Source organism: Muntiacus reevesi, chromosome 4 (assembly GCF_963930625.1).
Source record: "Muntiacus reevesi chromosome 4, mMunRee1.1, whole genome shotgun sequence".
NCBI classification, from domain to species: Eukaryota; Metazoa; Chordata; class Mammalia; order Artiodactyla; family Cervidae; genus Muntiacus; species Muntiacus reevesi.
In genome coordinates this window covers 84069185-84095470 of record NC_089252.1, presented here as the reverse complement: position 1 = coordinate 84095470, position 26286 = coordinate 84069185, and the positions used below count along the sequence as shown (strand labels likewise).

At 36.3% G+C, this 26286-nt stretch overlaps 1 protein-coding gene across 1 annotated transcript in view; it reads left to right on the top strand.

Moving 5' to 3' along the window:
* The window catches only part of CNTN6 (contactin 6), a 161955-nt gene that overhangs the window by 92715 nt on the left and 42954 nt on the right, over positions 1-26286 (top strand). The window contains 1 exon segment of the mRNA XM_065935281.1: positions 21918-22045. Coding sequence (XP_065791353.1) covers positions 21918-22045 — 128 coding nt within the window.

The following is a 26286-nucleotide window of genomic DNA, read 5'->3' as shown; positions in this document are numbered from 1 at the left end:
CAAGGGAATACATGCTGAAGATGTCAAGAGCCATCTGATACTCTTGCCATGTCACGCAAAGATGTAACAAGCTAAAATCCTATGTGTGCCCGTGTCACTCTTGCCCTATTTTTTCCCTCTTGCCATCCAGTCTTTTTTCCTTTATCCCCACTGGTCTCCACTGACCTGGAGCACTGACCCTTTAGCACACTGCTTATAGAACCACCTGCCAGCCATGGTCTGAAAAAGCTCCAGATCATTAAAGCTGTAAAGTCTGCCTTTAAACCCAACCTGTCCAACTGGGTATGCACTGGTTTACGCTACTGTCTTGCTTAGGCTACTGTTGCTTTAGTTCCCTACTTAAAATCTTTTAATGATGGATAATAATATCATGTGGATTTAAGCCAAGGGTAAATATGGCAAAGAAGTTCCACAAATAAATAGCATCCTATAAATTCCTGTACTAGAAGCTATCACTGAAAATGCATATAAGCTTCATTGTAGAGTTGCTACAAATTCATAGGCTAGATCAGTAGCTTTCACTATCATGCATAAGATTATTGTGCCTAAGATTTCAAGATCATGCATGATTATGCACCTAAGAACGTTGTGGAAAAATGCAGAATCCCAGGGTTGCATTCAAGATTTTGAGTCCATAGGCATGAAGCAGGGTTGAGCAATCTGCATTTTTGCAAATTCACTCTGTTCCCAAATAAAGCTGAGACTGTTCAATAGCAGCAAGAGAAACACTGCTTTGGTGCGAACAAATCATTTAAAAAATAGAAATTTTGTTTCATTTTCTTTCCTCCAAGAACTCTGCTCTCTATATCAACATGCTCAGCTCCTCATCTTATCTCATTGCTCAGCTCAGTTAGTTTCGAAAATATGAATACAATTAGCCTTCAAATGGTGTCAACTTACTTATGTGCTTGCTTCTAATTTCTGAGTGACATTTATATCTTCCAAAGTTTTCATAAATATTCAGTAGCAATAATTTTAAAGACAGAATAGGTCAGTTAGTACAATGTATACAAATCACCTTTTGTTCTTGGTTTGACTTTGGAAGAAAAAAGTGCTGACTTGATGGGCTTAAGGTATAATGCTCCTTAGGTAAAGAAAATGGTTGCTTCACAGGTTTGTTAAGATGTTTGTTACAGCTACACCTTCTTAGAGATACCAGTGGGCACAAGGAAAGTAAATAAATAGAAACAGAAACAGAATTTTTGTCTTGGTAGAAATTATGATCCAGTTGAAGAAAGAAAAACAAACTAAATGTCAGTTAGTCTCATTAATATTTTCAAAATGAAGAGTGAGGCTGTCAGAGCATTTTTTTAAAGTCACTATTTCCCTATTTCCTTTATTTTTTCAAAAAATTGCCACTATAGAATTTAAAAAAGTTTCCAAATGAAATTTACAAACAAGCTCATTTAATAAAACAGGTAAAATTGAACAAATCCAGTTAATGTCTTGGAGAGAGAATCAGAGCCCCCCTCAACACCCTCCCCACGTTCCAGCCACAAGCAACCCAAGGAGTGCCCTAAGAATCTCCTGGATCTCTTGAGAGCAGAGTTGGAGAATTCCTGATTTAGACTGACAAATCTGATTCTCAAGTGTGACTTGTCAAGCTACTCATTTATTTATAAGCACAGTTGCAAACCAATTTGACAGGCCATGTGAAAGTTTCTAGGTTTATAAATTTGAATGAGCTCAGAGTCTCGTGAGGGAAGCAGGCAGGGAAGCAACAGCTCCAGTGCAGTGGGGTGTGCCACCACAGACAGGCCGGGGTGCAGACTCACAAATGCAGCTCGCAGGAGTAGAGAAGGGCCGCAGCAGGTTGTAGGTAACTGACCCAGCACTTGAAGGGTAGGTGGAAAATTTCCTAGATGAGGAATGTGGGAGGAGCAGATTTTCTGTGTGGCTGTCATAATCCATAGTTAGCTTCATACTTGATGCCATTTTGAAGATATAGATATAGATTTTCCTTCCTCAATACAGGATGTATTTCATCCATGATTTCTCTAAGTAGAAAATCAAATTATTTTATGAGTCATCCAACAGTCGGTTCTTTGAGTATTCAAGGAATTCTTCGGTATACTTAAAAACATACAGTTTCATTCCTTCTCAGATTAAATTAACCAATTCAGTCAGCAATATACCCTTGCAACAGTTGAACCTGAGCCTATCATACCTAATTATAATAATAATATCCAGTAATATCCTACCTACAATTGACAGACAATGTGTTGAGATGTTAGATACAATACCACTTAAATTTCACATGATACCTATGGGGGGTATCATTTATTCATATTTTTTAGATGGTTAAAGCTAAGGTTTACAGAAGTTAGGCATCATGTCAACAGTCACAGAGCAGTAAATGATAGAAGAGCATTCCAGGGAGCTCTGATTGCAAAGCCATGTGTAATCTTAAACACCACGCTGTAGGTTTTTAATTAGCTTTCTGAAGTAATATAGTGTCCACCTGTGGCTCTAAAGGCAGACTGTCATACTGCACACGTTATTTGTTCCTCATTTTTTTCCAGTTAGATAAGAGCTCTTCTGAAAACAGTGACGTATACAAATTCCATCTTTATATCTATAAAAGGTATTAGAATAAATCCATTTGTTGTCAACATACTGAAAGATGGGAGTCTTAATTCACATCAATAAAATAAAAATAAATCAGTTCACTTAATGGCTTAGCATCCTGCATCCACAATGTTCAAATGACTGATTATATTTTCTTTTCTAAAAAATTATTAATTTATTTCTTTAGGGCTGAGCCAGGTCTTCATTGCTACATGGGTTTTCTCTAGTTGCAGGAAGCAGGAGCTACTCTCTAGTCATGGTGCGTGGGCTTCTCATTTCAGTAGCTTCTCTTGTTGCAGAACATGGGTCCTAGGGAACACAGGCTTCAGGAGTTACGGTGTGCAGGCTTTAGGACGTAGGCTCACTAGTTGTGACGCATGGGCTTAGTTATCCCATGGACTGTGGGATCTTCCCAGTCCGGGGATCAAACCCATGTTCCCTGCATTGGCAGGCGGATTCCTAACCACTAAACCACCAGGAACCCTTTGAATTTTCAGTGTAACATGAACTATAATTTTTGTTGACATATAGACAGGGATATGAAACTTCAACACACAAGGATAAACTTCCTAAGCTCCATAAAGGACTTGATCTAGGTATGAAATTATGTTACAATGAAGAAGGAATTGGAGTCAGCAGACAAGGAGGCACGTCCAGTTGACCCTCCCCCTGCCCAGTCAGTTTGTAAATTTAGTTTTGTAAAGTTTCTGAGGAAGTCAATAATTCAGTAGCCAAAGGGGATCTAAAATTGGAAATCCCACTAGCATCCACCACTTTCAAAACTACCACGTTCAAGATAGCGAGGGGAAGACTTTCCCAGATACACATATTCTGTAATCCCTGAATTACAAAGCTGGAGTAAAAAAGGTAATAATCATGAATGTTTCAGCCCAATTCCCTCACTTTTTATATCTGAGAGAAACCAAGGACCTCAGGGATAAACTTACGAGTTTAAGTTCATCTGGCTGTGTTTGAATCTCATCTATCTATCTCAAAGTGGGCTGCAGATATAACTTTACATTTGCAAAATTTTAAAACCCCGAGGAAAATCACACAATAGGCTCATCATGATAAATGTAATGAAAGTGTAGCCAAAATGTCCTCACAATGTTCAAACTTCTCCATTCTGTTATGCACAACTCTTTCTCCCATTGTCCTTTCAATCCATTCTCCTCTAGTTATGTTGGGAGCATCCTTTTTAAAACATTTTTTCTAAGTCCTATTTTCACAACTTTTTGTCCTTTGCCAGCTTTATAATTTCCTGTCTTTTCTTTTGATTTGCTTGGGCTGTAAGGCATGTTAGCATATGAATCTGTATTAATTCCCTTCTGTGTTTTCTCAGGCATCCTGAAATACTGCAGCAAATGGAGACACTTTTCTTTATCTTTCCCTGCTTCTACTGAACAGCTAAATATTCCTCTTAGGCCTCTTTCATTGGATTAATTTAGCTAAGCTTTCCATCTGATGCTATTTTGTTAATTTTAAATCACATTTCCTTCACATTTTATGAGAATCAGCCTAGCAGCACACTCTTTGGCATGCCATCGAAATAAAGACACATCATGACTCCAAATAATTACATTATTCAGCAAAGACTCTTATCTGCCATCTCCTAATTTTATCACAATTCAGTCACCCTAAATTTGTATTTGTGTTGTCTGTGAGCCACTCCAAAGTTGTTGCTTACATTATTTCTGTATATTAGACACAGAATCACATTTTGTTGAATTCTAAGGTCTGAATACATGATGCCTGATTTCTTCTTTGGAGTTTAGAACAATTGAACTAAACATTTACCTTTGAAACAATTGGCTCTTCACACCAGTAATTATGCATTTGGTATAAAATGCAACTACAGAAATCAGGATTTTTTTTTAAAAAATTAGGCACTGGTGGCAGTGGTGTTTTTATTTCTATGCAAATTAAAATGTGTTTGATTTCATTTTTAATCTCCCCAGGTAACACCTCTAAACAATCTTTTGGCTAGCTAAATGCTTTCAGTTAACTGTATAATGACACTTAAATCATCTTTGATTAATCAGTTCATGAGAAACATATCTTTAGCTATTTAATCTGTTTAAAATATATATTCCTCTTGTCCAGTAAGAGTGGTTAAAAAAAAATGGCATGCATGACCTGTTTTTCCCCTGAGAAAAGTGTATTTTCTGAAAAATATATTTATTTAATTTATGCTACCAATTCTGATGCCATGCCATGTAGGTTTTTATTTTTGTTTACTTGTCCTGCTCCACTCACGTCCCATTAACACACTGTGCATGATGTTAATCAATACAAGAGACCAAAGAAACACTAATACTTGTCTGGAGATAGGAAAGAGGCTAATAAAATGCAAAGAATATTATCACAGTATTTTCTGTAAATAAACTAAAGAATTAGAAACCTTTCAATAGGTACTATATTAATATAATAATTAATTTTTGATGAAGTATTTTGTTAAAACTTTAGTTTCATGATTAAAACTGTATTAAATATGGACTTTCCTGGTGGCTCAGATGGTAAAGTGTCTGCCTACAATGCAGGAGACCTGGGTTTGATCCATGGGTCGGCAAGATCCCCTGGAGAAGGAAATGGCAACCCACTTTAGTACTCTTGCCTGGAAAATCCCTTGGACAGAGGAGCCTGGTAGGCTACAGTCCATGAGGTCGCAAAGAGTAGGACACGAGTGAACGACTTCACTTTCACTTTTCTTTCTATGAATTACAGGACTTCTTGAAAAATACAAAAAAATAATATGAGCTACCATTTGGTGGTAGTCATTATCTTCTAGGCTTAACGCAGAATTTTTAATGCACTTAAAAATTTTAATTCACAAAACAAATGATGTTATAACTAGTTATTCCCATTTTCATATAAATTTTCATAGAAAACAAGTGCTTCCAAAGTAACAAAGCCAACAGGAGCGAGTCAGAACACAAAGGAAAATCAAGCTTATTTTAGAGGTCATGGTCTTAAAACCCCTTATGTCACTTGACGCAAAAAACTTAGCTTTAACTAACACAACATTGTAAAGCAATTATACTTTGATTAAAAAAAAAAGCAAAAGCTTACTTTTACAATCTATTTAGAGTGAAAGCTTGTCTAGAAAGAAAATTATGACAAAGGAGCAGAAGCAGTAAAATAAAGTAAGGATATTATTTACAACAAACGGTGCTAAAGCAATTGGACAACCACATGCAAAAAAATTTAGACACAGACCTTATACCCTTCACAAAGGAAAAAAAAACTCAGAATAAATCACAGACTTAAATGTAGAAAACAAAACTGTAAATTTCTTAGAAGATATCATAGGGGAAAATCTAGATGACTTTGGGAAAGGCCATGACTTTTTAGATATAATATCAAAGGCAGATCCATGAAGAAAAGACATAATAACTTGGACTTGATTAAAATAAAAAAAGGAAAGAAAGCTGTTCTGTGAAAGACAATGTCAACATAATGGGAAGTCAAGCCACAGTCTGGGAAAAAAATATTTTCAGAATATACATCTAATAAAAGATTTTTATCTAAAATGTGCAAAGAACTCTTTAAACTCGAGGATAGGAAAGCGACTCTACTATAAAATGGGCAAAAGACCTTAACATACTCCTGAGCATAAAAGATACACAGATGGTAGATACACATTTGAAAAGATGTTCCACAGCATATGTCATCAGGAAAACGTAAATTAAAACAAGATACCACGACTCACCTATTAGAATGACCAAAGTCTGGAACACTAGCACCAAATGCTGGCAAGCATATGGAGAAATGGGAAGTGTCATTCATTGTTGATGGGAATGCAACACGGTGCAGTCACTTTGAAGGATAGTTTGGCAGTTTCTTATGAAATTAAAATTACTCTTATCATACAACTCAGATATTGTACTCCTTAATGTTTACTCAAAGGATTTGAAAATATGTCCACATAAAATCCTGCACACTATATAATTTATAACATCTTTATTCATAATTGCCAAAATTGGGAGCAACCAAGATATTCTTAAGTAAGCAAATGACTAATAAACTGTGGTATATCCAGGCAATGGAATATTAATCAGTGTTAAAAAGAAATGAGCTAACAAGTCATGGAAACATATGGAAGGATCTTAAATACATATTACCTAGGGAGAAAGCCAACCTGAAAATTTATATACTGTATGATTACAACTATATGACATTCTGGAAAAGGCAAAACTTTGGAGACAGTACAAAAATCAGTGGTTGCCAAGGAGGGATGAATAAATAGGTGCAGGAGGGAAAAACAAATAGGTAGAATACAGAGAATTTTTAGTTCAGTGGAAATATTCTGTATGATATTATAATAATCCGTGTGCATGGGTGCTCAGTCATGTCCAATTCTTTTGTGACCCCATAGACGTAGCCCTCTAGGCTCCTCTGTTCATGGAATTATCCTGGCAAGAATACTGGAGTGCATTGCCATTTCCTTCTCCAGGGAATCTTCCTGACCCAGGAATTAAACCTGCATCTACCTGTATCTCCTACATTTCAGACAGATTCTTTAATGCTGAGCAATCAGGAAAGCTCATTATAATAATGGATACATGTTATTACATATGCCTCTAAACAAATAGAATGTACAACACCAAGGGTGAACTCTAAGGTCAACTATGGTCTTTGGGTGACTATATCAGTTATAACAAATGTACCCCTCAGGTGGAGAAAGCTGATAATGAGGGAGACTAGGCATGTGTTGGCAGGATGAAGGATGTAGATTCCTACGTAGGAAGTCTACCTTTTTCTCAATTTTAAATAAAGGAAAATTCAAAATACAAAGTAATGTAATGATTCAGTAGAAATCAGGATGCAAAGACCTGCATCCTGGCTATGGCTAAGTAAGTTATTTATTTTTTAGTTTTTAAACAAGATGTCTTAGTTCCTGTCTGACCAAAGATCAAACTGAACCTTGTGCCCCTTAAGTGGAAGTGCAGAATCCTAACCACTGGACTACCATGGAATTCCCCATATCATTTTATTTATTTGGGACAAAACTGCTAATCTTTAATATTTGGCGAGACAGAAAGAGTATTGTGAAATGTAGTGAATAAGAGAAGCGGTATGATAGAGAAACTTACATATTTTACTCCAGATTCCCTAGGAAGCAAAAGTAAGAGTGAAGCAAGTAAATACAGGCAGCAATGCAGGCCAGTGGCTGACTTTAACACACATAAATACAAACAGGCAGGCTGGCATCAGCTGGCTTCATAGACTGTCTCCATACAGAAATTACTTGGGGATAAAAAGTTTTTGAAAGGAAAGAAAATGGGATTTTTGTGCTGGCTGCCCCTTTGCCAGTGGGGCTGCATTATCTGGACTTTTGGCAGCCAATGGCACTAAGAGACCCTGGGAAGAGGCATAACCTGTGTCTGAAACAGTGAAATCAAAGTTGGCTCGGGAGGATAAATGGGATTCAGACAAGGGGTTGTGGTTGTTGTTCAGGCCTTCAGTCATGTCTGATTCTTTGAGACCCCTAGTACTGTAATGCGACAGGTTCCTCTGTCCATGGGGATTTTTCAGGCAAGAATACTGGAGTGCGTTGCCATTTCCTTCTCCAGGGCATCTTCCTGGATCAGGGATTGAATCCATGTTTCCTGCATGGCAGGCAGATTCTTTCCACTGAGCCACCAGGAAGAGAAGCAATGGAGTACTAATCTCCTACTAGATACTTGGGAAAGAGACCTCTAAGCTTTCATCTGGCAAGTCTCTAAAGACGGACTCTTAAGAGAATTGTGGGAACTCTGTGATCTCACTGCTGAGGGCCCAGGTTCAGTCCATGTGGGCTGACCAAAAATAGGTAAAGCAATTAATTTTTAAAAAACAGAAATATCTGCAAATTGAGAACATTTGTTTTCTCTTTTGAACTTAACTCTTTACTGAAAAGAATATTTGTGGTCTTTCCTAAAAGGCAGAAAAAATAAAAGATATGATAACATATTTAAGAATTCCTTCCACAAATTTTACTGAATTTTCTGGTATGTATTTTCCCTTGTTTAGAATTGATTAATGATAATAAGTGATTGTGCTTCACAGAATATGATCTATGCCATTTAGTAGAGAGACTAGACTTTATATTCTGTGCCTATTTGATCATCTCCGTCTGGAGACAGCACTGCATTTTTATTCTGTCTCTATCCTTTTATCTCTTTTTTCAGGTTACCTGTTGGGTTTTTTTACTACTCTGAAGATTTTATAAGAATCATAAAATGCATTTTAATAATCCATTGATTAAACCTTTAAATTTATCCTGGACAGAGGTGTGAGATATTTTCTGTGTATAAATACCATTAGAGATGTTTAAAGTTACCGACATAAAAAAGATGAAAAAGAAAACCTTTATTTTGATTTAAATGAGGAAGCATTGGTATTTACTTGTTTGTATATTACTTTCTGTAGCTTGTTAAAAAAGTACTTTTTAAAAGATAACTTATTAAATGACAGTAAGATTAGCATAGATATTGCACCTTAACTATGCTAATCAGGTGCTAAAATTAATAAAATGTAATATCAATATTTGATCTTAGATGGATTCCAGTGGGACATTTTACCTAAAACCTAAATTGTGCAGAGTCAAAATTTATACATACTTTTCTACTTCTTATCTCATTTTAATCCAATCTATTTTACATTTTCTAGATATCAGTAAAATTAGACAGTCAATTAAAATTTCATGGTCTACAGTATTATCTTTAGACAGAACTGGAAGCAATACTCCAGTTAATAATCTAACTATAAAAATAGCAGTATTGCTCTAGTTTCAGCAATATGAAATTGTAATTGCCCAATGTCCTAATTTCTCTGAGTTTAAGAAATTTAGCTATTACTAGTCTTCTGTGTCCTAAAATTTTGTGATAGGCTATGGTTAATACTAAACAAAAAAAGCAGAGACTTCTTCATTTTCTGTGTACCTGGCGTCTATATAATATAGATCTGTTTTTTCTCTATGTAGGTAAATCAAAGATTGGGCATGCTTTAGCTTCGATGCAGTGATAAACTGGACGTGAATAACAATATCTATTGCATTTACAAAGTTTATAATGAACAAGTATCTCACACAAATTGGGAAAGCAAGGGGAAAAACATGCAACACTAGTCTGTAGACTAAGTCCTTAGAATAGCATAACATTTGACACATGCTCCAGGTAAAAGACTCCTACATGTTCATGTGACATCGCAGTCTATGTTCCTGACGTTTTATGCACAATAGTTCAAAAGTAGAAGGCAAAGGATATAAAAGTAGAAGGCAACTAGTTAAGGCATCTATTACTTTTGTTTTCCCTTTGTGCTACTAACATCCCATGATGTGGGAAGATTGAAATGTTGGGCATTCGATCACACTATATACTCTGCCTTCAATTTATCAGTTAACCTTAAAGTGTTTGCAAATGTTGGTGGCTCAGTTTTTCTAAATTTCTATTTTTCTATGCCAATATAAAATCCCCCAATGTCATTTGACTGTCAGACACAGCTTGTAGTTCTGAATTTCCACCTTTGTATTAATGCCCTAATGCAATTAGAAGAACAATGTGATGTATTACACATTATAACTATTAGTTATTCTATTGTTGAATGATCATAATACATCTATACATGTAAATGTCTTTAAATTCTAATTATTACAGAACATTTAAAATGTAAATGCCTTAATTTGTGATTTAATCATCTAAATAGACTACTAAGCTTTGGTACTTTGGGGGAAATTTTTCAATTTGATTGCGTGAACAGGTGAAATAGTCTAATTAAGTGGATATTTGAGAATAGACACTGGAGAGGAACAGCGTTATCACTGAACTGTGAAATGATCACAGAGAAAGAGTTAAGGAAGAAACATACATACACTATCAGTTAAGTATTAGAACTTGGTGATGTCAAAACCAAATTAATCCAGGGATTGATAACTATCTCTTAGTTAAAGTCACAAATCATACCACCGAGTCAGTCAGAGGAAAAGGTTTTTTTAAGATGTCAGGCAGGAGTAAGAACCAAAGTGAGATTCAAAAACATTGGTCTAAGTCATGTAGGAAAGCAAAGACCAAAACTGGTATCAGCCGAAAATAAGATTAATAGGTATCACTTAATTAATCCAGTTCTTACAAGAAGCCTATTTCTGTACCCAAAATAAAACCGAGAACACTGCAGATCAGAAAAAACAATTCCACAAGTACAGACAGGATGTGGTATGAATTCAGTGTAGAGTCTTAGTCAGTGAAATGCTGGGGACAATCTGTCACTAGGATCCTTTTAAAAAGTCTAACCTATACCTCTCAGGTCTCTTTGTTGAACTGTGACAAAACACTTTGTCCTTTCACTGCTGTTCCTGTTCATGGAATTTCAAAAGTGCTTACATTGTTTAGAAGAATGAAAAATTAGTTCATTAAAGACCTACTGGTGGCTAACTAGGAGTAGGGCATATTGCTAAGCATGCTAAACAGTTTACCTGATTTTCACCTCAAGACTCAGTGACACAGATAATATTAATATTCCCATGTTACAGACGAGAAAGCTGACAACTTGCACAGTTGATAACTTGGACCCAGTGATACAATATTACATATGAGGGCTCAGATTCAGTCACTTCCACTATATAATCATAAGGGATTTGATTTATGTCATACCTGAATGGTCTAGTTGTTTTCCCTACATTCTACAATTTAAGTTGAATTTGGCAATAAGGAGTTCATGATCTGAGCCACAGTCAGCTCCTGGTCTTGTTTTTGTTGACTGTATAGAGCTTCTCTATCTTTGGCTGCAAAGGATCTAATCAATCTGATTTCGATGTTGACCATCTGGATGTCCATGTGTAGAGTTTTCTCTTGTATTGTTGGAAGAGGGTGTTTTCTATGACCAGTGCTTTCTCTTGGCAAAACTCTACTAGCCTTTTCCCTGCTTCATTCTGTACTCCAAGGCCAAATCTGACTATTACTCCAGGTGTTTCTTGACTTCTACTTTAGCATGCCAGGACCCTATAATGAAAAGGACATCTTTTGGGGTGTTATTCCTAGAAGGTCTTGTAGGTCTTCATAGAACCGTTCAACTTCAGCTTCTTCAGCATTACTGGTCAGGGCATAGATTTGAATTACTGTGATATTAAATCATTTGCCTTGGAAACGAAGAGAGATGGTTCTGTCATTTCTGAGATTGCATCCAAGTACTGTATTTCAGACTCTTCTGTTGACTATCATAACTACTCCATTTATTCTAAAGGATTCTTGCCCACAGTAGTAGATATAATGGTCATCTGAGTTAAATTCAGTGGAAGTGAGAAATAGATTTAAGGGACTAGATCTGTTAGAGTGCCTGATGAACCGTGGACGGAGGTTTGTGACATTGTACAGGAGACAGGGATCAAGACCATTCCCAAGAAAAAGAAATGCAAAAAATTAAAATGACTGTCTGAGGAGGCCTTACAAATAGCTGAGAAAAGAAGAGAAGTGAAAGCAAAGGAGAAAAGGAAAGATATTCACATTTGAATGCAGAGTTCCAAAGGATAGCAAGGAGAGATAAGAAAGCCTTTCTCAGTGATTAGTGCAAAGAAATAGAGAAAAACAATAGAATGGGAAAGACTAGAGATCTCTTCAAGAAAATTAGAGATACCAATGGAACATTTCATGCAAAGATGGGCTCAATAAAGGTCAGAAATGGTATGGACCTAACAGAAGCAGAAGATATTAAAAAGAGGTGGCAAGAATACACAGAACTGTACAAAAAAGACTTTCATGACCCAGATAATCACGATGGTGTGATCACTCACCTAGAACCAGACATCCTAGTGTGAGAAGTCAAGTGGACCTTATGAAGCATCACTATGAACAAAGCTAGTGGAGCTGACAGAATCCCAGTTGAGCTATTTCATATCCTCAAAGATGATGCTGTGAAAGTGCTGTACTCAGTAAGCCAGCAAGTTTGGAAAACTCAGCAGTGGCCACAGGACTGGAAAATGTCTGTTTTCATTCCAGTCCCAAAGAAAGGCAATGCTCAAACTACCGCACAATTGGATTCATCTCACAAACTAGTAAAATAATGCTCAAAATTCTCCAAGCCAGGCTTCAACAGTATGTGAACTGTGAACTTCCAGCCATTCAAGCTGGTTTTAGAAAAGGCAGAGGAACCAGAGATCAAATTGCCAACATCCACTGGATCATTGAAAAAGCAAGAGAGTTCCAGAACAACATCTATTTCTGCTTTATTGACTACGCCAAAGCCTTTGACCATGTGCATCACAACAAACTGTGGAAAATTCTGAAAGAGATGGAAATACCACACCACCTGACCTGCCTCCTGAGAAATCTGTATGCAGGTCAAGAAGCAACAGTTAGAATGGTCATGGAACAACAAACTGGTTCCAAACAGGGAAAGGAGTACATCAAGGCTGCATATTGTCACCCTGCTTATTTAACTTATATGCAGAGTACATCATGAGAAACACTGGCTGGATGAAACACAAGCTGGAATCAAGTTTGCCAGGAGAAATATCAGTAACATCAGATATACAGATGACACCACCCTTATGGCAGAAAGTGAAGAAGAACTAAAGAGACCCTTGATGAAAGTGAAATAGGAGACTGAAAAATTTTGCTTAAGACTCAAAATTCAGAAAACTAATATCATGGCACCCAGTCTTCTCACTTAGTGACAAATAAATGGGGAAACAGTGGAACCAGTGACAGATTTGGGGGGGGGGCACTCCAAAATCACTGCAGATGGTGATCGCAGCCATAAAATTAAAAGAAGCTTACACCTTGGAAGAAAAGCTATGACCAATCTAGACAGCATAATAAAAAGCAGAGACTACTTTGCCAACAAAGGTTTGTCTAGTCAAAGCTATGTTTTTTTTCAGTAGCCCTGTATGGATGTGAGAGTTGGACTATAAAGAAAGCTGAGTGTCAAAGAATTGATCCTTTTAAACTGTGGTGTTGGACAAACTCATGAGAGTTTCTTGAACTGTAAGAAGATCCTACTAGTCCAACCTAAAGGAAATCAGTCCTGAATATTCATTGGAAGGACTGATGTTGAAGCTGAAACTCCAATACTGTGGCCACCTGATTTGAAGAGCTGATTCATTTGAAAAGAGTCTTATGCTAGAAAGATTGAAGGAAGGAGAAGAAGGGGAAGACAGAGGATGAGATGGTTGGATGGCATCACCAACTCAAGAGACATGAGTTTGAATAAACTCTGGGAATTGGTGATGGACACGGAGGCCTGGCGTGCTGCAGTCCATGGATATGCAAAGAGTGGGTATGACTGAGTGACTGAACTAAACTGAGATTCAATCATAAGTAGTTGAGCCCCACTCCACGTTTGCTAAATAATACTACTACTGATAACACCATTATTTCATAGGACAGTGTGAGAGAAGAAAACTAATCCTTAGTATTAGTATTGCCATCATCATCACCTTATGTTTTTGGTTAAAACTCTCCCATGGTAAGGGATATCAAACTTGCTTTTACTATTGCAGAAAAGCTTAGAGTCCTGAGAAAATGTGCATATGTGCACACATATCAATGTTCCATTACATTTGGGGAGTCAAATTAAAAACCTCCAATATTAAAGAGAATGTTATGCAAATACTCTATATATCCTCATGGATTGTGGCTTACCAGGCTACTATCCACTTGGAATTTTCCATGCAAGAATACTGGATGGGGTGCCATTTCCTACTCCTGCAGATCTTCCCAACCCAGACCCAGAGATCAAACCTGCATTCTTGCATCTCCTGCACTGGCAGGCAGGTTCTTTACCATTAGCTCCACCTGGGAAGCCTATGTATATGTACATGTATTTACCTGCTTCACTCTTACTTTTGTGTCCTAGAGAATCTGGAGTAAACTATGTAAGTTTCTCTATCTTACCCCTCCTCTTATTCACTGCATTTCATAATATTCTCTCTGTCTCTCCAAATATTAAAGATTATCATATGCGCGCACGCGCGTGTATGTGTGTGTGTGTGTATGTGTGTATACATTCAAATTTGTACTCTGAAAAACTATTAGGTTGGCCAGGATGCATTTGGATTTTCCATAAGATGTTACAGAAAAACCTAAATAAACATTTGGCCTCATTAGTAACTATACTTTGTAAACTTAAAGTGAAAGAGCACTTGCTAAAATAAGTGCTTCTTATCTTCGACAAAGGAGGCAGGGATATACAATGGAAAAAAGACAACTTCTTTAACAAGTGGTGCTGGGAAAACTGGTCAACCACTTGTAAAAGAATGAAACTAGAACACCTTCTAACACCATACACAAAAATAAACTCAAAATGGATTAAAGATCTAAATGTAAGACCAGAAACTATAAAACTCCTAGAGGAGAACATAGGCAAAACACTCTCCGACAAAAATCACAGCAGGCTCCTCTATGACCCACCTCCCAGAATATTGGAAATAAAAGCAAAAATAAACAAATGGGACCTAATGAAAATTAAAAGCTTTTGCACAACAAAGGACACTAAAAGCAAGGTGAAAAGACAGCCTTCAGAATGGGAGAAAATAATAGCAAACAAAACAACAGACAAAGGATTAATCTCAAAAATATATAAGCAGCTACTGCAGCTCAATTCCAGAAAAACAAATGACCCAATCAAAAAATGGGCCAAAGAACTAAAAAGACATTTCTCCAAAGTAGACATACAGATGGCTAACAAACACATGAAAAGATGCTCCACATCACTCATTATCAGAGAAATGCAAATCAAAACCACAATGAGGTACCATTACATGCCAGTCAGGATGGCTGCTATCCAAAAGTCTACAAGCAATAAATGCTGGAGAGGGTGTGGAGAAAAGGGAACCTTCTTACACTGTTGGTGGGAATGCAAACTAGTACAGCCACTATGGAGAACAGTGTGGAGATTTCTTAAAAAACTGGAAATAGAACTGCCATATGACCCAGCAATCCCACTTCTGGGCATACACACTGAGGAATCCAGATCTGAAAGAGACACGTGCACCCCAATGTTCATCGCAGCACTGTTTATAATAGCCAGGACATGGAAGCAACCTAGATGCCCATCAGCAGACGAATGGATAAGGAAGCTGTGGTACATATACACCATGGAATATTACTCAGCTGTTAAAAAGAATTCATTTGAATCAGTTCTAATGAGATGGATGAATGTTGGGGTCCCTTAATGGACCGGAACCTTGTGGTACGGAGTCGACGATAAGAAAGTGAAAGAGAGAGAGAGACAAAAAAGACCCGGGGACCTAAGCTCTGATTTAGCAAAGGTGCTTTAATGATTTTTCTATGAGTATATATAGGCTACAGTACAAGAAACCTCTTTCGGGAATGATAGAGATCAGAAAACCAAATGTACAGCAACCGTTACCAAGGGAACAAGGGGTAATGTTAGTCACAAGGTCAGGACACAATCCATATCTCAAGAAAGGGGAAGGAGATTAAGCTGTTTTGTCCTAAGGAGAATGTTTACTAAAGGAGACTCATGCTTGCCTCACACAATGACCTCAGTCCCTGGGAGCAGCGTGCTGTTCCGCTTGAAGAGGAACAAAGGACTCATGAGAGACAGCATGTAGGAATCTTCCCATCAAACATTCCCTGACAGATGAAACTGGAGCCCATTATACAGAGTGAAGTAAGCCAGAAAGATAAAGACCAATACAGTATACTAATGCATAATATGGAATTTAAAAAGATGGTAATGATAACCCTATATGCAAAACAGAAAAAGAGACACAGATGTACAGAAGAGACTTTTGGACTCTGTGGGAGAAGGCAAGGGTGGGATGTTCTGAGAGAATAGCATTGAAAAAGTGTACTGTCAAGGGTGAAACAGATCACCAGCCCAGGTTGGATGCGTGAGACAAGTGCTCAGGGCTGGTGCACTGGGAAGACCCAGAGGGATGGGATGGGGAGGGAGGTGGGAGGGGGGATTGGGATGGGGAACACATGTAAATCCATGGCTGATTCATGTCAATGTATGGCAAAAACCACTACAATATTGTAAAGTAATTAGCCTCCAACTAATAAAAATAAATGGAAAAAAAATACAATAAGTGCTTCTTCATCTAGAGAGATAGGCATGGTTGGAATCTACACTACCTAGCAGGTACACTGAGGTACCCCCTTCTTTCCATGCCTCGCGTTCCTGAGTTGTAAAATGGGGATGATACAAATAGTGAGCACAGAGGTTTACTTAATGAATCAAAAATTTGACATTTTTAGGGCTTCCCAAGTGGCACTAGTGGTTAAAAAATCTGCCTGCCAGTGCAGGAGACTTAAGAGACATGTGTCTGACCCTTTGGTTGGGAAGAACCCCTGGAGGAGGAAATGGCAACCCACTCCAGTATTCTTGCCTAAGAAATCCCATGGACAGAGGAGCCCAGTGGGCTACAGTCCATGGGGTCGCAGAGTTGGACACGACTGAGCACGGAATGCATATATATGCCTAGTAGAGGACTTGTGCAGACAGCATGCAATAATAGTTCACAACCTGCTTGAGTTTTGACCAATGAGTTTAGTTCTGCAAAATAATAACCTTGATATTGACATTATCTATTTTTCACATACCTATTGTAATATTTAACACAGTATCTGGAACACAATAGACGTTTAATGAATATTTGCTGAATAAATTTAGAAGCATGATGATCTCTATAAATGCTCTATAACTGCTACTAAATTTTTAGAAGTCTTACCATATTCCATGGTACTTTAATATTTTCATACATGCTTTTATAATCTATTGTCTGTTAGCAATGTAATCTCAGCCTTAAGTTCTAATTTAAATATATACCTGTATTATATGTAATCAATCACTTCAATGTCTTTTGCTTTCTTCTCTGTGGCTTATATTCTCTTTGATAATTATTATGCAAATTTCCATTTTTAACACCAGAATGTTTTCCCAGTTTTTAGATAACCAAGCATATCTACACTTGTGGCTGTGTTTTGTTTTTAAATGCCAGAGAGGCTTATGTAAATATAGAATATTTTAATGTACTTTATTAATATGTCCTTTACAACCCTCCAGATAGCATTTTGAAGTATCTTTTAGAATAATCCAAAAGAAGGATAGAAAAAGTCAGCCTTTATCGTTCTTTATCAGTGTTACCAAAACCATCAATTAAAATGTTCCAGTTAATTTTGACATGTGCATCCTTCCTTATCTGAAAATGTCAATTGCTCAGTTTGCTTAATACAGTTTGAAGTCAACTGGGTGTTCTTTCTTTTTTTTTAATCATTTATACTAAGCCATGTTTTGATATGTGACAGATTGGAAAATCTCACTTTTCTTTAATAGTTTTTGTTTAATTATTCTGCATAAATTTACGGCTATGATTAGGTAGTTTGACTCTATCTACATTATTAAAGATTGAATTTTCTTACTGTATTTTAAATCTCTTATTAATGAAAAAATAATCTGAAATATTCATACCACTTACTTATCACATTAAAATCTCAAATTATGGTAAATGTCTGACTTTCAATATCCTAGTTAACCAGGGAGAATTACACTCTCAATTATCTATTTTTTATAAATGAAAAATTGATTTGTTTACTAGTTTGGTTTCACAAAAACTAGCTTGGTTTCATAAAATGTTTTTATAAAGCATTTAAATCTAAGATTTCTTATTTTTTGGTACATTTTTGCATATTGTGAGTGTGTGTTAATCCCTCAGTCTTGTCCGACTCTTTGTGATCCCATGAACTATAGCCCGCCAGGCTCCTCTGTCCATGGAATTCTCCAGGCAAGAATACAAGAGGCGGTAGCAATTCCCTTCTCCAGGGGATCTACCCTTCCCAGGGATTGAACCTGTGTCTCCTGCATTGCAGTCAGATTCTTTAAGATTTCAGCCACCAGGGAAGTCCTTTTTGCATACTGACCTTATGAAAACAAAATGGATTCTTCAGTTCAGCTCAGTTGCTCCGTCGTGTCCGACTCTTTGTGACCCCATGAACTGCAGCATGCCAGGCCTCCCTGTCCATCACCAACTCTCGGAGTTTACTCAAACTCATGTCCATTGAGTTGATGATGCCATCCAACAATCACATCCTCTGTCGTCCCCTTCTCCTCCTGCCTCAATCTTTCCCAACATCTGGGTCTTTTCCAATGAGTCAGCTCTTCACATCAGGTGGCCAAAATATTGGAGTTTAGCTTCAGCATCAGTCCTTCCAATGAACATCCAGTACTGATTTCCTTTAGGATAGACTGGTTGGATCTCCTTGCAGTCCAAAGGACTCTCAAGCGTCTTTTCCAGTACCGCAGTTCAAAAGCATCAATTATTCTGTGCTCAGATTTCTTTATAGTCCAACTCTCGCATCCATACATGACTACTGGAAAAACCATAGCCTTGACCAGATGGACCTTTGTTGGCAAAGTAATGTCTCTGCTTTTTAACATGCTGTCTAGTTTGGTCATAACTTTCCTTCCAAGGAGTAAGCGTCTTTTAATTTCATGGCTGCAATCACCATCTGCAGTGATTTTGGAGCCCCCCAAAATAAAGTCAGTCACTGTTTCCAGTTTCCCCCATCTATTTGCCATGAAGTGATGGGACCAGATGCCATGATCTTAGTTTTCTGAATGTTGAGCTTTAAGCCAACTTTTTCACTCTCCTCTTTCACTTTCATCAAGAGGCTCTTTAGTTCTTCTTCACTCTCTGCCATAAGGGTGGTGTCATCTGCATATGTGAGGTTATTGATATTTTTCCTGGCAATCTTGATTCCAGCTTGTGCTTCCTCCAGCCCAGTGTTTCTCATGATATACTCTGAATATAAGTTAAATAAGCAGGGTGACAATATACAGCCTTGACATACTCCTTTTCCTATTTGGAACCAGTCTATTGTTCCATGTCCAATTCTAACAGTTGCTTCCTGACCTGCATACAGGTTTCTCAAGAGGCAGGTCAGGTGGTGTGGTATTCCCATCTCTTTCAGAATTTTCCTCAGTTTATTGTGATCCACACAGTCAAAGGCTTTGGCATAGTCAATAATACAGACTAAAATCTTACTTATAAAGAAGTGAACAATGTTCTCAAACATTATTGTGCATACAAATTACTGAAAATCATGTTAATATGCAAAGTTTGATTCAGTAGATCTGGGATGAGACCACATTTTGAGACATAAACACCTAAGATTATCTTAAGGTCATCTAATGATGACTCAATGGATATTTCTTGAACGTTATAGTCAACATGCACAATTATTTACTGCAAGTGAGGCAAAGCAATGATTTTTGAAAGAGCATGAGAACTCAGTTGCAATGTTCAACTCATTCTTTAATGCTTATTAGCTGCTTTGATTTGGACAGATTTTATCTTTTCCTAGTGTTAGTATGCCTTCTTATTATCCCAAGCTTGAGAAATGTTTATTGATTGACTAAGACTTCAAAAGAAATAATCTGTTTCAATGATGATAATTTCGGTTCATTTTAACAAACTCCCGAACATATACAATGAGTTAAAAGTGTCGTATACTCAGGTAATAATAAACCACAGTTTATATGAATTTTCCTTTTCTCCAAGTTAAGTGAAACATTATACGACATACAAGCATTGACATTACTAGTTGGGAAGTTTGATGGCCTTTAGCTATCAGCAGGTATATATTTTTAACATTTAAAATTATTTTGGCAAAAATTTAATGTTTCTATGTTACTTAAAATTCTTAGTTTTTCCTAAATTCTAGAGGTAAATTATGCACCCAAATGTATCTCACATCGATTTCTTCTAACTGAATCAGATAAGGAATTGTTTGGGGCCAGACCCTTGCTAAATACTGGAATATCTTTGTAACTGTTCATTAACAATATGATTCAACTGCTAGCATAAATCGGGATCAAGAAATCTAGACATTTCAGAAATTAAATAAGATATCAATTATTTGCTAATGGAAAATACTCCAAGATAATGACTTAAAAACTTCTGATTATGTGTCATGGAACATTCTAAACCCAGAAGTGGCTCCTTTCACTGAGTTGGCAATAGAATATGGGACTCATCACTAATAATAAATCAACATTGGAAGCTGGTTTGGTACAAATTGTAGTTAGCTAATATTCTCTGTGTTTCAATTTGGGTAATTAATTATATTAGCTACATTTCCTGTAATAAACATATTAGAAACAATGATGTGTTTGCGATGAAACAAATATGGTTTTGCTATTTTTAATAGATGTGATATGCATGCCACATCCCTTTCTTTCCTTTAAAACCAGTCATTACAAATGAATTTTCACTACTTACTTTTATGCAATACTGACTACCTAGCTAGTGCTTTTATAGTTTTGTTTTGTTTCTTTCAAACTTTCAACTTTTTATTTTGTATTGGGGCATAGCCAATTAACAATATTGCAATTTCAGGTGACACAAACTCCCCTCCCATTCAGGCTGGCATATAACAATGGGTAGAGTTCCATGTACTATACAATAGGTCCTTCCTTGTTGGTTATCCGTTTTGAATATAGCAGTCTGTGTTTTTAAAAGATCATAAATTAAATTTATAAGACAAAATTGGGTACATGTTCTTTTGTTTCATTTTGTCTTCTTATTAAAACACTGATGATGATTTTGCCAAGAAACCAATCTTAGGGTTTCCCTTGATTACAACAGTGTTCTGATGTTTGCTTTTGACTATTTCTGAGTTTCAGAGAAAATTTCATAAGAACCATTTTATGAAAGGCTGAAAATTCTTAAATAGCAATCCCTCCATTGTATACTATGTGATTACATGTATTTTAGGAATATTTAATTCAGTCTGATTTTTGAAGTCTTCATTCATTTTACTCCTATCTTTCTCCTTTTGATGGAATAGGCCATCATAAGATGGGCCTGAGCCCTTTAGTTACGGGACCATGTGGATGGTTCCTTTAGCTCACTAGCACAGGCAACTATCATCATGGTTGAGAACCTATTATTTGGTAGCTGAAAGTCTTAAGTAAAATCAGGTTTATAAGGCCAGAGTTAACCGTGTGAATATCAGCTTGCATGTCTCTAACACCAACTTCAATTTTCAGCAGAGAGTTGACTTTTCAAAATGCACAGTGAATTGTTGCATTTGTTTTTAATAAAGCAAATGGGCATTGCAGCATCAAGCACTCATTTGATTTTTAATGTGCATTGGTATCACCCATTATAATTCAAGTGACAGCATAAATAATGGTCAGTACTGTGTCAGAATAAAAGCAGTTGCCATTTTTTCTAACATGCAGATTCAGAGATTACTCACAATTAAAAGCAGAATAATAGGAAAGGGATATATTCATATTATCAAATATAGCCATGGTTTTAGAAATGCTTTTAAATGAAAGTAAGAGGTTGAAATTTACCAGTTTTACAGAACCTTACTTATATTAATTATAAATTTTCTTTTTAGAGTGTTTCTCTTGGAGGATGGTAGTCTCAAAATATATAATGTTACCAGGTTGGATGCCGGATTATATACTTGCATAGCTACAAATCAGTTTGGTGTTGCAAAGAACACTGGCAGCCTCATCATAAAAGGTATTTTTACTATCTTTGTTTGTGCTTGATGAACACTGGAGACACATATGGATACCCAACCTCTATCACAGTCAACCCTGCATCATATTGCATATGTGAAATATTTGATTTCACAACTTATTTGAGTAGTGCCCTTATATTTATTAATAGTATGCTCACTTTGCCAGTGGAACAGCATGGTAGATGTGAATAGCTTGACAGTTCAAAAACTGTCCAGTGAGTAATAAGACAAAACTAAAACCTGCACTTAAAATACGCGGATTTCCACAAATGCCTCAGTGAGAGGAATTTATGAATATTTTGATGATGTTTGTTTCAGAAACTCTCAGTTGTGTGAAAAATTTACCTGGATGTAAGGTTGCCAAGTACATAGTCAATTCATTTGTCTATAACTCTGGGTACTTAACTATAACTAGCGAAATGCAGACTTTCTTGCATTCACCTTAATAAGCAGTTCTTTACAAAGAGAAAAAAATTAAAATATTGGTGACATGTAAGTCATTATTAGATTCCCACCACAGTAAATGGATATGTTCACCCGATTTCAGATGGTAAAACTGCACACTCTCTTCTTGAAACTTTTAAACTAGCATCAGTCCAAATGTAACTACATATATCACCAAGGGACATAATTAGGATTAGACGCTCCTATTCTCCATCTCTGCTACTTTATTGAATCTCAGCTCATAAAACTAGTATGTATAGGGGAAGCCAGGTCACTTTTTCCTTTCATTGCCTCCTGGAAGATCAAAATGACTGTCTTGAGAGAGGAGTCCGAGCAGGTTATTAAGCCCAAATAATTAAATTCAGCAATTGGTGTTTTATCATCATTTCTATTAGAAATAAATAAGTTCAATAAAAAGTACTTAGCTACTACCCATCAATTATCCTTTAAAATGTCTCAAGGAAAATAAACACCCACTTTTATCCCTAGAAGATATTTCTGCCAACTTTATCTTAAGCCTATTATATTATGCCAACAATTGTCTGAAACACTCAAGGGAAATGTAAATGATAGAACTTGTGTAAAAATCTAACCAGTGTGGCATATTTTGAAAATTTTCACTTCTTTAATACTGCATTGTCATCAGGTTTTTAAGACTGATATGGACTTAATGTTTTAAGGAATGTGCTATAATTATATTTAATGATAGAGAACTTCCCCAGCAACTTTTTGGTAATACTCATGTACTGAAAAGTGTGAATGCTTTATGTTTGAAGAAATAACATGTCCATCAAGGGAAGAAAAAGAAATTTACCTTATTTCCAATTTAGACACGATGGGTGGTATTCATTCATTGTATTACAATAGAAGATTAGTATATGCTGGAAAGACATGCAGTTAATTTTTCTAGGTATGGAGGAATCCAGAAGGAATTAAAACATGAAATATTAAAGACAGAACACATCAGTAGTGAAAATGCAATTTCTCAAAAGTTCTGGTGGACTACTGGGGATGGGAAGCGGGACCAGCGGTTTGCCGCTAAAATCCAGTGACGAGATCCTTTCACCCCAAAGACTAACGAAAAAAAATTATAAATAGATTAAACAGCACAGAGTTTCTCTTCCTCAATATTTTCTTTTGCCTTTGGCATCATAATGATTGTACATCACTAATCAATGGAAGAAAAATCATGTGAGAAGATTCGCATAAACATGAGAAACCCAGAAACATCTGCTCAGTTCTAAAGATAGCATGTGGATACTTCAGAAGTGAAACATAGCCATGTAGGTTCCTGATTCTTAGGACAGAAACAAGTTGATGGGTATTTGGGGATTTTCCATAAAACACACCATAATCCCCAGGTACTCTAATTTCTCTGTGAGTAAGAAAATAATTAAGTAAGATTGCTCAGTTAAAAAGCTGACATAGTTTTGCTTATTTCTAATGTCCTTTGCTGGAGATACTAAAACAAAATTATCTCAACCTGTATTCTGGTCATCTTCATCTTCTCCACTTTTCCTTCTTTTGTAGCATATTTCATCTTCCTACAAATGATAATATTCACTTATTCACATGCATTTTCTCCCTATCTTTCCCTTCTTCTAGAAAAGAAATGAAAAAGGCAACGTTGTCACAAATTTTAGTACAGTCCTGGGAACTGTATGTGTTTACTAAATATTTATCGATTGAGTGAAAGGATCTCACCTTATCCCCCTTGGTTCTCAGAGATAATTTCTATCCTGACTTCTCTGCTCTAAAATCTGAGTTTTCAATTTTTCAGGATTTATACTTGTTAGACTACTTCATAGTAGAGCACTTCAAAGGCAAATAATAAACTTCTAAATGCTTTCACTTTTCCAATTTTAGTGTTTGTAGTTACATGATTTTAATGCACAGAGAACTCCACACTCTGCAAGGGGGGACAAATAGGAAGCTACATGAAAATCTAAAATACTTCATGGACAGAACTCACTGTTCTTGTATTTTCAGTACAATACCAGATGATTTACATATGCAAAAGGACTTAAATCAATATGCATGAATATCATTATTTTCAGTCATTTATATCCCATGATGGGAAGGAAAGTGTGTTTGTTATTTTTAGCCTTCATGAAATATCCACATCCCATTTCAAGGGGATTTGGAGATTTTTTGCTTCTTTGCCATTGACAGTAGCCATTAATGTAATAAAAATAAATACACATACATAGCATATACATTTGTAAAAACTACATAAACACAAAATATAAAAGCATATTTAGAAACTTTGCTTTATTACTGATCTGTAATGCATACACTGTGGGATTCTTATACAAAATAGTTCTCAGATACGTCTATCATTAGCATATCCTCTTAATGAGACTGCTGTCTCTAGTTACCTTTCATGTAGGAATGTTGAAGGTATCACTGCCAAAAATTATTATTTTACAACCTATAGAACTAAAGCTGTAATCTGAGAAGGAAACATAATAGTATGCATTGATTCAGTCATTTTCTTGACTATTAAGAGCAGCCATCTGGCTGTTTGTGAAGACGATTTAATATTTCTCTGTGTGCTTGCAAATGTGTGTATGTGTGCCTGTATATGTGTACGTGTTTGTATTTTCCTGTCTACAGTGTTCGTTTATTGTCATTACAGCATCAAATATAATTTTGTCTCTCAAATCAAGATCAGCTTACAGTGACCTTTCTGGTAATATGGTGGTAAACAGCAAATGAGAAATTTCAGTAAAACTGATAAAACAATCATCTTTCTTTGAATTTACTTATCAGCCTCAGTCATGCAAGAAACGTTGTTGCTAGATAACGTGTAAAAAGATAATAGTTACAAGACTAAAATATTTTAGCTTAGTTTTTAGCTGATATGGCTTATCTGTGTTAAGAGGATTCTGAAGTTATCTACACTGTATGTTGGAAATTTCTATTTCACTAATGCAGCAGGATAAAGCAATTTGCCATTCAAACATTGGAAGTGCAATTAGCACCAGCCTTGCCAGAGCCTCAGAAGATGCCCAGTGTAATTTGAGGACACGTTCCATGGGCACGAACAGAAAATTGAAAGGAAAGAGAGTTTAAATGTCTTCGTTTTGAGGACTTGTAAAATTACAATGTGTGCATACACTAAGAGGTATATGAAAGTCACATAAAAGGAAAAATATTTGATCTGGCATTTGGAAAATTATTAAAAAGCACAGAAACAGCAGGCTCTAGAAATTATCTTGTTTGCAGGCAACATTTGTTTTTGTTTCCCCACTGGAGAAGTTTTGGATGTTCAATTATAGGCCTCATTGCTTCAGCATTATTTTCAACTGAAATGTCGGAACTTGGAAAAGCATATCTAATGTGCAAATTAAGTTTATTGCTGCTCATTTAGTTGTTTATTCTTTGTGATAGAAGTCTTTATTATACCAGCATGGAGAGTGGCCTATCCATTTTCTCCAGCAGAAGAGGGTGTTCACTAATGTGATTCTACACTTACTAAGAGAAATACGAAGATAGGCAGATAATTGGAGGCCTTGTGGCTTTCCATGGCAGTTTAAAAGATTTGAGGTGTTTAACTCAGCTGTATCTAGAAGCCCAGCTTTCCTGAGTAAACAAAAATACAATTTCACAGAGGTGACAAGACACAATGGAATATATCCATTATTTTGTAGTGGCTGAATTTTCCGAGTACTGCTAATGTCTTTCCCCAAATGTTTAATTCTACATTTTCTACAATTTTCTACAAAGAATGAATTAAAAGATTTAATATAAAAAAGACTTTGACTTAAAATTTTTTAATGGAAGTATTTGTAAC